The following is an 18,315-nucleotide window of genomic DNA, read 5'->3' as shown; positions in this document are numbered from 1 at the left end:
TACGGGGCATTGAACGGATGAATGATTGAATGTATTCTTTACTGAGTTCATGGTGCCAGACGCGAATTATTGATTCCCGGAGTATTGTAAGTGATGTTGGCTTATGTTTCATCACTTCTACACCCATTCTATTCCAACAATTTCCAATCGGATTTAGATCGGGGCTCTTTCCGGGCCAAGGCAAACTGCTGACCCCATGCTCGTTTTTCCATTTCTGAACCTGCGTGTGAGTTTAGAGAAAAAAAATACTTAACCCCATGTCAATTTAAGTCTAATGTCAGGATAAAGGTTTTTAAATTGTTACTTCCCAATTTTGCCCTATGGCACGGAGCAGAATCATCCTGGAAAATGACGTTTGGAACTGAAGTAAAGTGATCCCGGATAGTAGGAAACAATTTCTCCTCCAAAATGCCAATATACACCTGAGCGTTTACTGTTTCTTGCACAAAGTGAAGCTCACCAACTCCTTGATCAGAAATACGTCCCCAAATCATCTGGGATACGGGATGCTTGACTGTGTGTTGAAAAAAGTCGGGATGATATTCCTCTCCTTTGCGGCGTCTGTGTGCTGCCCGTCAAACCCATGCAGATTGAATTTGGACTCGTCCGAAAACACAACTGATTTTCATTGATCGACAGTTCACTTTTAATGAGCTTTTGCCCAGTCTATATAGACGCTGTTTCCTCATTTTATTGGTCAACAATGGCTTCTTTCGTGGTCGACCTGCCACCAAATCCGCACCACACAGTCGTTTCTGTACAGTAGACGTGGATGCATGAACAGGAACACCCGATTCGTTTTCCCATGCTGTTCTAAGGTCTGTGGAAGATGATTGTCTGTTCCAAAGACTGAGTCGTATCAAATATCTGTCCTGCGCTGCATTGGATATTCGTGGACGACCACTGCCAGTCTTTCGTAATGTGCTTTCGGTGCTCTTTAGCTTATTCAGTAGTCGAACAACAGTCGATTGCGAACAGTTTATTCTTTTTGCTATGGAACGTGACGACAATCCTTCTTTGTCCAATGCAACAGCAACACTCTTCCTTTGTGGTGTCAGTTGAACGTATTTCGAGATACTGCAACTCAAAAGTCCAGATCGTAAATGAATGCGTCGAACGTGAAACTTTTTTTTTTCATACAGTTAGAACAGTGATGCAATCGTACGCAATAACTTGCGTCATGTACCGATGCCAATTCGTGTTATATGATGCAAGAACCGTTAAATATTTTGTAATTACTTATAAATGTTAAAAATATTTGGATTTCGCGGGTGATGCAATTTTTTTTACCACCACCGTATTTTTGTATGTAAAACTGGCCTTATTCATTTATTTATATGCTGTTACTGATCAATAGATTGAATACTTAAATGTATTGCTATAATTTTAAAAACAACATTATTAGCAAAACATAAAGTTTAACTTTTCATGCTTGCTATTGGCAGAACATCAAATGTTGGGGAAATCAAATGTATTTAATTGTGTTTTGTTGCATTGTTTTTTTTTTTTCAAAAAAAGTTTTCTTTAATATAAATTTATCCATTAAAACATCGATTAAAAAGTCGATTAACTTTCAAGTTTGGGCAGTTGTGAGGGGGGGGGGTGCTCTATATGGGTCAACCCACCCCCCATAAAGCAAGGAAAAGTGTGCTTTTTGCCATTGATTTTGAAAAATTTCATATGAACCCCTCCCTCTCATCAAAAGTTTCTCACTACGCCACTTAGTTGGGGGAAGCTTAGGAGTCCTCTTTTTTTAAGCTGGACACTTGTGATAGTTGACGTCTTCAATTGTCGTAAAAATTTCAGAATGTGTTAGTGGTACTAGGATAAGGAAAAGTGAAGTTTCTTTATAAAAAAAAACTGATTTGTTTGTCCTTGAGTAGAGGTCAAAGTTTAAGGTCGTGAAAAAAAGAGCTAAATTTTAGATTGCTTTGCTTCAAAAGCAATGAGTGAACCAAGCCAATTCTTTTAAATGTGGATACTACTTGATAGTACACGCTAGCATAAATATTTTGGTGCTTCACTCATGGCCTGAGGGAAAAGGTCAATTGAAACTGTTACTTTTTTTAAAAAACTTTTTAAACTTTATTTGGAACCGGATATCTGCTAAAGCCGTGATTAACCCTCGGAAATTAGTATATGATTAACTACTCACCACGGTATAGTACTAAGAAAAATATAAAATAGCTTTGGTTTCTATTTGCTTTAGTACACTCCTGTTTCTGAAAATTGAAACACCATGAAGGAAGCATCATAGTTGAATGGAATTTAATACACAGTTAAGTGGTAATGGTACAAATAAATGATTACATTTTCAAACCAAACAAACAATAAAAATAGATAGAAATTAGTATTTTGTGTGGCCACTATGCGCCGCAATAAGAGCTGCTATTCGACTCGGAATGGAGTGAAACAAAGTTTGAATATCTGCCTGCGGAAGAGTATTCCATATTGTTTGTATGCGCAACCAACAGGACGAGGATCACGAGCGAGACGCCGCCCAAAGAAATCCCACACAAGTTCAATCGGTGACATATCCAGGGAATATGCAGGCCAAGGAAGAAGCTGTACTTGCTGCGAATCAAGGTAGGATTTGACAGTCATGGCAACATGTGGACGGGTTTTATCCTGCTGGAATACAGCCCCTGGCAATCCTTGCAGGAAAGGAATAGCTTGGGGCTGTAAAACTTCGTTTATGTATCGGATACTGTTCAAATTGTCCACAATTCGTAGCAATTGTGATAGTCTATGATATGCTATGGTACCCCAGACCTTAACTCCGGGTGTTCGTCCACTGTGGCGTTCGATAATGCACTCCGAAATGTGCCGTTCACCGGCATAGCGCCTAACACAAATTCGGCCATCATGGTGCCACAAATTGAAGCGGGATTCTTCAGAAAAGACGACCTGCTGCCAATCAGCACGCCAGCTCCTGTGCACATTGGCACATTGCGTGAGAGTTGGTTTTGCGTGAGAGGAATCCTGTATAAAGGAATCCTTGCGCGCAGACCACGCTGCAGCAGACGTCTCCGAATTGATGAAGCACACAATGAAACACCTGTAGCTGTTGATCATTGGGCTGCCAATTGTCTAGAAGAAGCTGTGCGGTCCGTCAGCGCCATGTGCACCAGGGATCTCTTATCGCGAGCTGACGTCACATTTCGGAGTTCACTCCCGGATTTCCGAGCTGTCCGAGCCTCGTCCGTGCTTCCGAACACGCATGATTGTGCTGCTGTTACGCTGCACACGAGCCCCCCCCAGCTACTGCACGATAAAACAATCCAGCTTCACGAAGGTCGACGATTCTGCCCTGTTCAAACTCCGAAATTTGCACAAATTTCGCTTTCTTTTGTCGAAGAGGCATAGCAAAGATTCAGTTAACGTTTACTCTAGCATGTAACCACCGATAATCATACACGCCTCACTACAGCCGTCTATTTATATTCGGTTCGATCCGACGTTCAGAGGGCGCTGCTCAGCATACGCATGCGCTACCGGTCTGCAATTCTAATCATTTGCATATCATGCCCTACTTTACATTTCCTGCAATTTTCAGCTCACTCGCGTAACTCCTTCGTGGTGGTGCAATTTTCACAAACAGGAGTGTAGTTAAACGGTCTCAATATATTTTGCACTATTATATCCAAATACGTGTTAGATAGAAGTAAAATAGGCACCACTGTGTTTGATAGACTAACTTGGATCCACCTACATTATTGCATTCAGTTTTCGAACTTAAAAAAAAAAAAGATTCATTCCTCTGTTTGAATTTGGTGCCATCAATAATTGTTTGAAAAATCAAAAGCAATTTCAAATTAATTTTGACTCATTTTTTCGTTATTTTACACACTTCTACCCAATTGTATGGCATCCGAAATAGGTCAGATCCACCTGATAAATTCTGGGCCCAGCTTCAACGTGAATGGTTTAGAAGACGCATGACGTAAATGCTAAATCTTATGTGAAATATACTATATTTTAAAATAACTTCATTTTTTTAAATAAGTAGACAGTTTAATAAATATAGAATATTTTATTCTTACACAAACTTGAACAACATATATTTTTATTAAAAACAGTAATTTAGGAACAAAATTACTTTATGTCTAATATCATAGATGAAGTCTCTTTGGAATTTTGTCTGATGTGTAAAATAATTAATCTCACCGCACAGATGATAGCCTGAAAAAGATAAATAATACGATTTTAAATGCAGCAAAAGGGAGACAAAAATTTTCAAACGAATAATTACTGCTAAAAAAAGCGAATTTCATTACCACTACAATTTCTGTCGCAACTATTATTGAAGTTGCAATTTTGTACCCAACGTTGTCAATCAAAAATCCTCCCAAGGAAGGACCAACAAAAGCTCTAAAAAGCAAACAGAAATAATATGATTAAATAAAAGTTTTTCGCTAACCAAAAAATAAAGTGATGTTTTAAGTTTTATGCTCATATTTTAAGGTTATTGTTTGAAAAGTAAAAAATAAGATTTTTTTAGCCTAAATAAAATACAAATGCTAACTTTAAAATGTCAATGAGGTACATCCTGACTCTGATTAGAGTACTTCCGGCAGGCGATGAATTAAACGATTCCCTTTGCTAAAATAGAGAGAGCAATGCCGGCTCGTATTACCATTGTATTATTTTTTCCATTAAACCAGTAACATTTCTTGTAGCACACTATATCCTTACATAATGTGCCAGTCTCCAAAAGCTTAGTCTATCTTATAATATTGCACAACAATTTCAAAACCCTTTAACTTTTGAAGCAGTATAAAAACTAAAAATTGTTTATATAAACAACGCTTTTTAAAGCACAGTAGTTCAGCAGATAATAATATTTAAAGTTTCTGTAGAGTTAAAGTACTGATAGCGTTACCTATTTTCAACAACAAAAAAAAAAAAAAACATCTTTTTCAGCAACGTGCTAACAAAATTGTAATACAACAACGGTAGTTGAGGCAGGTATAATGTGTTACAGTTCTTACTTCTATCTAATTTCAACTAATTGAAAGTTAGGTTTACTCAATTTGATAACATAAGTGATCAGATGTTTAGGTTTCATTCGCTTTCATCAGTTTTGACACCGTTTATACAATAATTCTGTATCTGAATGTGATAATATCAGAAAAAAGCAATGATTAACTAGCCAGAGCTAACACTGAACAAAATGACTTTTTCAACTAAATTATTAGGATATATAATGCCACAGCTGACAAATAGTTTGCCAAGCACTTCCTGCCCCGTTTTAACGAAAGTATAAATTTTGTTTATACTGTGATATCGCTTGATTCATAACTCAATATGACGTACGATCACTTCTTTTCTGTTTCGAACTTATAATTTTCGAACATTTTTTTTGTCAAAAATCTTTTATGTATTAACTTTCAAATCATTTCCACTTATTCAATATTTATAATACAACCGTCAAATAAGCAATTTCTCCAAACGACGGTTTATAAGTTCGTTAAATAGTAATTGTAAAGCAATAAAAGTAATCTTAGCATATTATTTGAAGATTATGGACAATGCTTTAAGAAAAAAAAAACCCTCAATAAACAAGGCAGCAATAAAGTCTTTGTAAATCTTTTAAGAAAAAAAAATCATGCTCTTTAGCTATTCCTAGTTCTGTTTCCTCAAAATGCTGTGGTATTATATTTATTCCTTAAAGGAGTTATTATATTTTACAAACGTTTGGGCTAAAGTTACTGTTAAACAGCTGAACACTCAATAGGTGTTGATGAAATTAGCAAAGAACGTTTAATCACTCACCCAAAACAAGCAACTGAGAACAATACACCTGAAACCAAACCATACGTTCCAACATCGTCAGGAAAACCTCTTTGGCTGAAAAGATAAATTTTTAAATGTTAAATTTTATGAAGTTCCGAGGCTTTGAATACTACATATAAATATTGTTTCTGAACTTCAAAGAGGTAAAAAAGCTCTCTGAGGTAAATATAGATAAACCACTGGCAATATTTTAAAATTAGCTCCAGTAATATGACTAAGACAATTTCGCAAATATTGTAACTTTTAAGTTTAACACATTGATAAAATTGACATAATCCATCTTTGCCTTTATATTTATATTTGCCAAGACATATTTATCTTTTGAATATAGTTTACTACAAGTAGAGTTGTTAAAGTATCTTGGTAGTAACATTGGTGAAATACTTACACAGTGTGCTTCATGCCATGTGTGAAACTACAAACGATTTGACCCGCCATAGCTAGTCCAAGGAAAAATTGAGAAATTATTACTGCTGTCAAATTTCTGAAAGAAAATGATGATTTTATAGTTTTGAAATTTGAAATCAGATGTATAGTTCGATGTTTCATAATTACATTTGTAGAATTATCACGAAATAGCATTTTATAAAGTGAAAATCTGGTGTTTTCGAGGAAAAAGTTTTGGGAAGATTTCTGGAATTCTAGATAACTCTTTCAATGGTACGATGCAAGAGTTCAAAAAACTAGTATCATTTTCATCTGCTAAAGCACAGTTTTTGATACTTTGAGACTTTGCAAATACAGGTATATGTTTGCATCGTTGTTATAAACTACTAAATGATAGATGTTTAGCATTTGTTACGATTCTGCTTTCATTTATTTTTTTAAGTACCGTTTATTTGATGCTGTATGTTAGTTGTTGAGTTGCATTGGGATGTACTAACGTGCTATTTGAAAAAAGCTTTTTAATGATGCAATTTTACGTTTCACTCTTTTTAACCAATGTACAAGATTTACACTAAAATCAGCCAAAAAAGCTTCGTACAATTTTTATTTTTTAATATTCCCTAGAGACCTTCTACAACAAAATAAAAGGTTTCTAAGGAAGTTGATTCTTTGACAGAAATACTTCAACCTTTCAAAATTTTGCTCTTTGCTCCAGATCCGTCAGATATAACAGACAGGAACATAAGCCCTTCCTTTTTCTTTTAACAAAAATTTGTGAAAAGGAAGTATAAAAATGGAAAAAAAAGCATTTTATCTTGTACTGCTAGAAACATTTTTTATGTACACAGGGGTATTTGAAAACATTTAGCATGTTGTGTAGTGTGTGAAAAATTTAATATTGGAACATTCAAAAATCATCCTCAGAAGGAAGACGAATACTAAAGTATCTCTTTCAAGAACTATACAAGATTATGAAGGATTTTAGCTTTTTATAGTTAGTTATCAGTTGAAATACTGCACCCAAGAATAAGATGCATCAGAACAATTTGTGCAACTTGTAATAAATAATATTTAAGGAGTAAAGCTTAACAATATTAAATATTAAAATAAGTTTTAGTTGCTTAAACTAAATATTGCATGGAAATTCAAAACAAATGTGACAGAAATGGTGAAAAAACTTAAACTCACGTAACAAATGGAAGGAAAGGCACAGGACCGACGATCAGGAAGCAGGTAATGAACAGGAGACATGCAATGAACGTTAAATAATGAGCGTTTTTCTGAAAAATTAGAGAAAAGCCTTTAGATACGATTCATTCAAATAGTTCCATTATTTTATGAAACGTAACATATGTTCAAAGACTTACTATTGACTACACCAGTTGAAAACCGAATTTAATTCTTAAAGCGGTTCGATACTACTGTTCAAGCATTCATAATGCAAAGTGTACTGGATAAAAACTTGATAATAAAACAAGTTTTGCTTTGAAGAAACCGAACACTCCTAATATTTTTTTCTTTAATATTCATTGCACCTTTCTAAAACTAAATACGATTAATAAATATGACATAAATAACACATTTTGACTACTTATTTGTTGAAAAAAAAAATTCCTTAGGTTTTTGTAATAAAAAGCCAAATTTTTAGCAAAACACTACCATTTCCTTAACACTTCCAGTGCCTTCAGTTTTTCATAATTTTAAAACCTTTTTGTGTCTATTTCTTCGTTGGATACCAGAATGTGATATGACCTTCCAATTTTGATATAAGTAACTAAAAACAAGTTTTATGGGTAAATGTCTGAAAAATTCCCCCGAAAAATGTGCTTTTTGCCCCCTAAAGTTAAGAGATTATTATTTCAAAACAACACACTGCATGTAGGGTAGGTGCACCAGTTGTGGCCACAGAACCAGTTGCGGCCAATTTCACATTTAAGTCTGAAATACTAAGAATATTGACCACTCCAACTAATCTTAAAGCTTGTTTTAAATCCTGAGCAGTATTTCTCAAAATTTCGCTGTGAAAGCTTAGGAACTTTTCCTTTGTTTGGATGCAGGATGCACTTGTCTGAGGAATATTGTATTTGTACTGCTCATTGTTAAGAGAGTGTTTCTTCTTTGTTTACTTACAGCAGCAATAGTTTTGCAGATTTTTAGCTATTGTTAAATTTTTCTTATCAAGCTAAGATCAAGTTTTAATGTGACTGCCTTTTTTTTCTTTATTTTGTAACTTACCTGCCTAAAAGAGTCTGGCCAAAACTGGAGCACGAATCCGTGTATTTTACTAGTTGTGGCCATAGTTATGGGCACAACTAGATTACACACTGTTCTAATTGTGGCCATGCAGAATATTTTAAGTATACAGTGAAAATCTAAAACAACGTTATCCAAGGACCCACAATACTTCAAGTGTAAAAAATTAAAAATATAGCCAAGTTACATAATGAACAATCATTATTTCTGCTTATGGTTGAATGGGGGGACGGAATTTTATTGACTTCGTAGCACAGTTGTCACTTTAACCAAGTTTAACCCTATAGAAATGGTGAAATTCATACTGCATCTACATCTATGATATCCTTTTTATTTTTGGTTTAAGTGTCTGAACACTTTAAAATGGGTAACTTTTACCAATTACACATTTTTGTTTTGATACATTTATTAGCTTAATCATTTCTTCAGCTTTACTAGTTCGATTGATTTTTGTCTACGTTCTATGAGAAACAGTGATAATGGCTTTTGTATAAGCATAATATGTTGTAATAGTATGAAAGTTTAAATCAAAATACATTTTTTTGAAATGATTTTTTATGAACATAAGCGCGCTTTCAGAAGTGAAAACTCAAAATAATCTTGTTCTATTTACATGACACCTTTGTATGTGTATACTATATTGTAAAAATGTGAAGATTTAAACTAAAGATACATTTTTTATCGAAATGAGTTTTCCAGGAGAATTGACGGGCTTCAAAATTTAGTATTTATGTAACACTTTGCAGACCTTGATTTTATACTGGTTGCTAAGAGAAAATGTTAATTTTCATCTTTCATTAGTTTATGGTCTACTCTTACAATATGTGTAATAAATTTTCGAATAACATTACAAAAGCTAATTCACTGAGTTTTTAATTTTTGTTTCGTTCAACATAGTTTCAAAATGTTTAGTACATTCGTTAAGTGAAAATCAATAAAGTTATTTTACTGGGTCTCAATTCTAAAAAGATAAATTAATTTACGACATTTTCGAAGCTTTTGGAAATTTTGTACAAGTTCTACAAATAATTGCATTTATTTATAAACGTTTTCGGAGTCATTTAAAAAAAATTCCACTGAATTATTTATTTTTACGTGAATTATATGAAATCCGTAATTACAATACTTATAAACATGGTTTTTCAAGAGCTTCGAACACATTCAGATTTCTTAATTGTTTAAACTGAAAAGAAAAGAAGGAAAGAAAGAAAGAAAAAAATCAACTCTTGGGATATTGATCAGTTTAAAAAAAAACATTTTGCATAAATAATGGCTCCTTAAAAAAAAAAAAGAATGTTTCATGCTTAATTTCCCACTGAAGTTAAAAATACCGTGAGGCTGTAAGAAATTGCTCCGTTTTGTATTACATGCTATTAGTATCACTTGTAAAGTATCTAGGATCTTAGAAGGAAACTATCAGACAATCTTAATTTGAAAGACTTGCCCTGTACCCGAACTTAAGTAAATTAAGAGTTAAAGAGTGGATTACTAGTTCTTATTTTACGGAGGAATTTTAATCTTTCATGAACAATTTGAAATCAAAAGCAATTTCGAAGTAAAGAATAAAAAAAAAGAATGCCAAAAAGAAAAAGGACACAGAAGACACATATGGCTTTAACTAGTGATTTAACTGAATCAGCTGGGACAGTATGGGTAAACTTAATTCAATCGGTGAATATGTAATAGTTTATTATGAAAGCAGTTATTTTTTTGTGTAATAGCTGCTGAAATAAATGGCTCTAATTATGATGTGAGTTCTATGATAAAAGTTGGCCCCTTAGGGTAAAAATAGTAAAGAAAAGGTGATTTATTGTGGGGAACTACAAATGATAGTATGCAGTAGCAGACCATTAGACAAGCTACATAGACAAGTTGTACAAGTATTGTTTTCTTATGATTGCCAAATGTTTATTTACTGTTTACTATTCCATTATTGTTACTAATTCATATTCATTAAAATGAATTAACATCCGAAAATATTGCTATTCTTTATTACACGTTTTTTATTAATTATAAATCTATTATTGGACTTTAATTCTTAGGCAAAAATTTTGTATTGGCCACAACTGGAACATTAGGTGGCCACAACTAGCTCATAGGTGGCCACAACTGGTGAAATCTATACTTTTTCAGTTGAATTGACCTACGTTGTTTTTGCTTATTTAATTGCTTATGAGTTTATATGTATGTTAAAGAGGCTTAAATTCTGAGAAAACTAACATATATTTCATTGTTATAGTGCGTCTACAAGAGGAACTTGGTCTCTTATAACTTTCTCTTGGCCTTAAAGTGGCCACAACCGGTGCATCTACCCTACATTATTTTCTCGAGGTTTATATCACAGTAATATGTTCAATTACTATTTTTGCAACGTTTCATATCTTTAGAGTTAATACTTTTTTTGCCAGAGCTGTTGTCGTAAATAAAAACTTTGAAAAAATGGTTATGAGAAAATCAAGAAAGAAAAAGGTTTTTGACACCCAGTTTTCCCACCAGATGAAGGTATCTGGGCTCTTTCGATGTGAAACTGCAGTGGGGATTTTAATTTTCCAAGAGGTAGTTATAGCCAAACTAATATTCGCTGCATCTTTTACATGCCGCATAATTCTACGACATGGATGCTGTCAATTTTTTGTATCATGAAATTTTCAATGCAGCCCACAAAGCCCACAGCCCACAATTTTCTCCTAATAGCAGAGTGGCTAAACTGTGACCGTAATGTGAACATAATGTCGCATGACTGTCACATTCGTAAGGATCTCGTAAAGGTCACGATTTGTCACTTTTCAGTCATCAACAGGTTGCAACAACTTACTTCTGCGGCGCTGTTACAAGGCGACATTGTACTCTGACGTCTTCATAATGTCACAAATCAATTATGGCAATGACTTTGCAGAGAAGTCGCATCAAACATGTCACAAATATATCACAGCGTGACTCTTAGTGTTGTCACAATTATTTTACTTTTTGACTGTGACCCGTGACGTTTCTGTAACATTATCGTGACATGTCGTGATATCAGAAGGGGCCCGAGGATTAATTTCCGTGAAATCGTAATCCCATGAAATAATGTCTCTTACTCTTTTTTTGAGCGCTCAGCCACTTCTTTGGTTTTCCCCTTGTTCATGTGTTTAGGAAAATGTAAAATGATTTTTCTTAAACCCCATATTTCATTTAATCTAATAAAGTGTTGCAAGCAGGGTAAGCTGGGATCTTTGCAAAACTCCCGACGTGCTTTTAACTAATAATGTTCTCAACTTTGGAGTTATTTCTGATTATGTATTTTTCTCCATCATTGTTTTGAAATAATTATAAAATAATGAATTGAATATAATTTTTATAACGCGTAAGGGTCATTCCATGTCAAGTGATCCAAAATTTGGGAAAAATTTTTCCTCACCCTTTTGTATTTCTTTGAAATTTGGCTCATCGATTGTACCCTTCGAGGTAATCAAAAGTCCAAATTTTTAGATTTTTATCTCTATTATTTTTTTATTTATGACACTTTGATTTTTCGAAAAACCCTCTTTTTTTCATGGATGTTTGAACATAAAATGGACGATAACTCAGCACCAAATATAGATAGAAAGATTTGGTAAAAAGCATTTTAAAGTACATTAGTTGCTGTTTGATTGGATATGCAACATGACTAATTTCAGAAAATTTTTAATTTTTACAAAATGAAATTTAAATTTTAAAATTAAATTTCTCAGAAAAAGTATAATGAATGTTTTTTAAAAAATTCTCAAAAATTTGTGTGTATTTTATCTTCATTTGTGCAAAGTTTCAAGTTGGGATCTCAATGGGATCATAATTTTATGAATTTTTAAATAAAATTTGACTTATGAAATAATGACATTTTTCAGATTCTAAGTAGTAATTGATCATGATTATGCTTGAAATGAGCTGACATGAATTTGTAGATTGGTAAGCCCCCCCCCCCCACCACTTTAATTTTTTTTTTTCAAAACATTTCGAAAATTAAAATTAAATAAATAGATAAATAAAACAAAATAAATAGTAAACTTAATTAAAAGTTGGTAAATAATCTTCTTTAAAGCAAGAAAAAGCCCCCCCCCCCCCAGCACCACCACTTTTTTTTTTCAAAACTATTTTCAAAACGCAAAAAATAAATAAATTAATAAAATAAAACAAAATGAATAGAAAGCATATAAAAAGCTGGTAAATGTTCTTCTTTAAAGCAAGACGAAGTACATTCCCCCCCCCCCTCACCCACACATACGATTGACACTATAATAGTATCACGCCTCAACTGACGCTTTTTTTTTTGTTCGGACCAAGTGTTTCTTTTTCAAACCGAACTTCACAAAATGTACTTGATTAATTCACTATCTGATAAGGAAAGTTATGATTCATTTCATCCCGTACCCCTGCGCCAACTTTCAATTTTGGAGGGAGGAGAGAAATAGTTTGCCCCAAGATCATAGCAAAATAGGAGTGTTTCCCCCCCATTTTGTTTCATTATTTTCACACTAAACTAAAAATCAATCTAAGTATCAGATCATATGTATCTCCGCATAAAACTGTCTTTCTACAACATTTGAAGTGCGGCGATTTTCTTTTCTTTAATGCTAGTTTTCTTTTTAGTTTCAGTTGTAAAGGAGAGCAATGCAGCGAGATCTATTTATGCATATATTAAAAGCAGTTATAGATCAAACAAATTTTGCTAGTTTGAGCATAACCTTCCATGTTGTTAAGCTTCATTTCAGATTGCTCTTCCCCCTCCCTTTCCCCCTCCCCCTGTCGTCCCACTTTTCGAAAGAAGAAAAAAAGCTGCAAATGAGTGGTTCTATTTGTCTGTTAAAGTTTTTCTGACTTTTAGTTTTTATGACCCCCCCCCCCCCTATTTATAAGCCTTAGTCACTGCTGATGTTTAGCAGCGTGCATCCCAGTTTATTATGATTATAATTCTTACGTGCCAAGTTTTCTTTTTTTATTTTAAAATACAGTTTTGAAAAAAAAAAGATAAAAAGTGGTTGTGTGGCAGGGGGGGGGGTACCAATCTACAAATTCATGTCAGCTCATTTCAAGCATAGTCATGATCAATTACTACTTACTAGACCATCCTTAGTAAAAGAACCCTATATTTAACTAGTTATAATCTGAAAAATGTCATTATTTCATAACTCAAATTTTATTTAAAAATTCATAAAAATATGATCCCATTGAGATCCCAACTTGAAACTTTGCACAAATGAAGATAAAATACACACAAATTTTTGAGAATTTTTAAAAAAAAATTCATTATACCTTTTCTGAGAAATTTAAATTTAAAATTTAAATTTCATTTTTTAAAAATTAAAAATTTTTTGAAATTAGTCATGTTGCATATCTAATTAAACAGCAACTAATGTACTTTAAAATGCTTTTTACCAAATCTTTCTATCCATATTTGGTGCTGAGTTATCGTCCATTTTATATTCAAACATCCATGAAAAAAAAGGGTTTTTCGAAAAATCAAAGTGTCATAAATAAAAAAATAATAGAGATAAAAATCTAAAAATTTGGACTTTTGATTACCTGAAAGGGTACAATTGATGAGCCAAATTTCAAAGAAATACAAAAAGGTGAGGGAAAAAACTTTGGATCACTTGACATGGAATGACCCGTAATCTATTATTTTAAGACCGCTCTTACCATACATATATCATAATAGCTCTCTATATGTTTTCCGCAAAAAACATCAAAGGTTGTTTCAATTAGCTGATATTACACTTTTTTTCATCATAATTGAAACCCTCCTCCTTTTATCGCAAAGTGTCATTCCTCACCTTCCAACTTCTCCTCCTCTTGTCACATATCATACTATAGTATATAAAAATATTATTTAAAAAAACGCGTGATGTCACATTTCTTGGTACTCCCCTTTTCCCTTCACTAACTGTCACAATTTCACGAACCCCTCTCCCCCTAATAGCGTTACATCATTTGTGGACGATCGTTTAGATATTGAGAAATATGATGCCATATGCATGACTCTAATGTCACGTTGAGAACATTCCAAAGTTATTTTTGAAGAACGTAGTCTTACATTCATGTTGAAAAAAGTTTTCGATATGAAAAATGTTCGACTTAACGTTTCCAGAAATTTTTATGTGCAAAAAGTCATTTTTGTAGTGATGTTTTTGGATAACATTAGAATTTTTCATATTTTCATTCACCAAACTATTTGAACTTCATTAAAAAAATATATTAAAATTAATAATTCCAACTTTTTACTGAATATGTATATGGTATAAAGTTTGACTTTGTTTTACTTCAGTTTTGTTATTGTTACATTTGGTTATAGTTATAAATCACTATCCAATTTAAATATTAGCCCCAAACACAGACGCTTAAAAGACACTTGGAAGAAGACGATAATATCCTCAAAATTGTCGAAGAGTAAGAACTATATTTGCAAAAGTTCATAAATACAAAAGACAAATCATACCCGTTAGCAGATGTGACACATCTCAAACTTTTGGAGAAAAAAAAGGTACTAATTATTTATTCAACATCAAAGTTTAATGACCCTTCTAGCCACAAATTTTAGTTTTTATAACTAGTGCGTGGTACGGTAGATTATGAAATAAAATGAATAGAGAGACATCCTTTAATTTTCAAACTTTAGAAGAAAAAGTTTTGAACTTTACGTTTACACGATTAATTTAGACTACGAAAACCCAGCAGTAAATATAACATCAAAAGTGTTTTTCTTGCATCGTACTTAATTCTTGAGAGAAAATCAGTTAAAATCAGTATTGCATGAAGCCTTGATTTTCTCGAATACTGCTTTTATGAGTGGTATCACACTTCTGTTGCCGAAGTGCGATAGGTTAATAAGTAATCATACCAAAAGATCAAAGAATAAAGCAAATAAGGAATTGTTAACTTTTGTAATAATTTTCGAAGCTTCATACTAATTTCTGAAAATTATTGTAAAGCTAAAAATTTTCTTACCACTTTTTCAGCGCAGTATCCCCAGAGAGGAGATGAAAGTGCATCAACAATACCTCCAATGAGAAAGATTACTCCAATGATTGTAGGGGATAGCTGGAACTGAAATAAAAAGCCTCTAAGAGTTACTTAAAATATTATTTAATAAAATTAGAGTAAATACATGACTTCATGCTAAAAACTTTTCCATCACGAGTACACAGTTTTAAGGATCCTTTTAACTGAGGACAATCAATTACTGTACATCAACGTTCCATAGCTTTACATTCTGAACTCTGTTTAGCATTTTCTTAGTTAGGTGCCAACATGTTCTATTGCTAAAATGGTTAAGTATATTCAATGAATTATCACAAATTGTACTGTGACGCTTATAAAGCTTTACCGATGCTCATCTAGGTCCTGAATGCTGAGAGGTTCTAACATTTATTTAAAAAAATAGTTGGTATTATTTTTACATTATTTGAATTTAAAATAAACGCTCATGGATGTGAAATCATATATCTTCAAAAGGAAGCTAAATATTCAAACCAATTAGAACAGAACTTCCATTAAACTTCTTTTTCGTTTAGATCTTTTTCCTTTCCGTTTGGCAAAGCTTCGAGTGTAGTTTTTGATTTTTAAAAAAAGTTTGCTTGGATATGTAAAACGCAGAAAATGCTTTCTAACAATAGAATTCAAATGGATTTCTATATGAAAATATGAATGGGTCGAATTCCAATGATAGTTGATCAACAAAATGATGAGTCTTAGAACTCTTTTTAGAGAGTCTCAGTCGCATATTGTTCATAATCGAAATTTTGCCGATAATGTTGCTGATTTTATTTTTTTACAAACTTTAAATTAATATCCAAATATCCTTATACCGCATAGGATTATTTTGTTCACTCAAATGTCCAAAATTCGAGATAATATCGCATCAGCTAAATATTAATTGCACTGATAAAAATTTTAATAAATTCTTTTGCGATACCACATAAAATGACGTAGTGTAAACTTAATAAAAATTTTTTCAATCAAGTGTCCTCAAAATATAGTCACTATTTTGTCATACTCCAATTCAAAATATGGGAACTAATACGAAAAAAAGCGGTTCAAATCATGTTTTTATTAAAAACTTCGGTGTAAGAGACACATTTTTAAGAACATTCTCTAAAAATTATTAAAAAAAACTAGAATAAAAAAAACACAAATATCACGGGACGCGGGAGCGTCCCACCCCGCCAAGGAAACCAAACGTCAGCAGCCAACAGAAGCAAATCCACCGCCAAAGACGAAAGAAAATAAAAGCGACCAAGAACAAGATTACACGACAGAACAAGTTGGAGTATTTTGGATTTTTCACCCCTCTGTATCTCAGCCCCATGAAGACCCCCGGAGTTGATTTTTGGTACACTTAATCTCTAGTGACCCCTGACGCCGTAAACCAAAATACAATCCCCTGTTCCATCAGGGGGAGGAGGTATTAAAGTTATAAAATCGCTGTTAAAAAAAGTTTTCGCTTTCTTTGACAGGGCTACAGCCCAGACGAAAAAAGGAATCAAGCTGAAATTTCCTTGTGCCCTACTGATGTGCCTTTTGTGCCATTTGACCCCCTCCCCTTCCCCCCTCGTTTTTACCCCCCAAATTGTACCTTCCCGGGGTTCTATCACAGCCCCCCGGGGGGCTACGGTAATGATTTTTTGTATACATATTTTTGGGGGGCCATTGAGTACATATGCAAAATTTCAACCCCCAGGGATATCATGGGCCGGAGTAATTGAAGTTTGAAAATCACTAATTTTCCCTAAATTCTTATGTACTTACTCTCAGCTCATAGGATTTGTTTATCTCGGACTGCAATTGCAAGGTTAGAACAGATCTAACAGTTATTCCAAAGTTGTCTTAGGAAATGAAATTCAATCAAGACTAAAACACATCCAACTGTTGCAACTAGACGTTAAATCGCGGATATCACAAATTTGCCACAGCAACTGCGCATGCGCGCAGACTTAGCTCATTGGGCTTTCTGTTTTCAGATTCTATGTTGTTTGTTTATACTTAAGCAGAGAAACAAATTAATGAATGAGATTAGAATGCTATCCTTTTCCCAACCCCCCCACTAAAGTTTTGCCGATACGAAATTTCCTTCCCCCTGTTTTTCAGTTTTGATATATTTATGGAGGGAAGAAATTTTAAATGTCGGCGCGAAACTGGGGTTAAACCATTACAATATTTTACGTGACAAATTATATGAAACTGTACGCATATGAATACGGCACATATAACTTTTTAATTGAAAGCGAAAAATAACCCTTTTTCATTGGTTTGCTTATTTTCTAAATTAATGGGTTTTTCACAAACAACACATAATGAATTGAAAATATATGAAATACGTGTGTGGATATCCGTGCTTTGCAGTAATTTGTTAGCTGAAAAAATGTTTGCAATTAATTTAAGCAAGACTTTTAATGAGCTTAGTCCGCGCGCAACATGCGCATTCGCTATGGCAAATTTGGGATATCCGCGATTTGATTTGGAGTAAAGTTGTATAGATCTTCTGACACATTCAAATTTAAAATATTTAATGGCTTAGTTTTTTTTTTTTTTTTTTTTTTTTTTTTTGCTTGGTGATAACATGCGTTATTTCGTTTTTTAAATGAACTTTTAAACAAAACTAGGTATTAAACAAGACAAAGACTTCTATAAAGAAAAAGATAAATCACCAAACAATTAAAATTATCCTATAAAACGTAAAATAATCCACGATTTAAGAAAAAATGTAATTAAACAAAAAGTGAAAAGCTAGATCAAAATAGCCCTCAAGCTGTAAAACATTTAAAGAAACCTTCATGAAAATGTTGAATAATCTGTCAAATAAATTGTAATAAAATTTATTGCGAAGTTGTAAAATACTCAAAAACAATATAATTTTAAATATTG

The 18,315-nt window shown here is 33.1% G+C and overlaps 1 protein-coding gene across 1 annotated transcript in view; it reads right to left on the bottom strand.

Moving 5' to 3' along the window:
• Nucleotides 1-4,044: 4,044 nt before the first annotated feature.
• Nucleotides 4,045-18,315, bottom strand: part of LOC129218386 (MFS-type transporter SLC18B1-like) — a 40,774-nt gene continuing 26,503 nt past the window's right edge. The window contains exons 8-13 of the mRNA XM_054852631.1: nt 15,400-15,498; nt 7,372-7,463; nt 6,185-6,280; nt 5,776-5,850; nt 4,278-4,371; nt 4,045-4,182 (exon numbers count right to left, since the gene is read on the bottom strand). Of these exons, the coding sequence (XP_054708606.1) occupies nt 4,096-4,182; nt 4,278-4,371; nt 5,776-5,850; nt 6,185-6,280; nt 7,372-7,463; nt 15,400-15,498 (543 nt within the window). The 3' untranslated portion in view covers nt 4,045-4,095. The remainder of the gene's footprint in view (nt 4,183-4,277; nt 4,372-5,775; nt 5,851-6,184; nt 6,281-7,371; nt 7,464-15,399; nt 15,499-18,315) is intronic.

The sequence above is a fragment of the Uloborus diversus genome, chromosome 3 (assembly GCF_026930045.1).
Source record: "Uloborus diversus isolate 005 chromosome 3, Udiv.v.3.1, whole genome shotgun sequence".
Classification (NCBI taxonomy): Eukaryota; Metazoa; Arthropoda; class Arachnida; order Araneae; family Uloboridae; genus Uloborus; species Uloborus diversus.
This window is presented reverse-complemented; position numbering and strand designations above follow the sequence as displayed.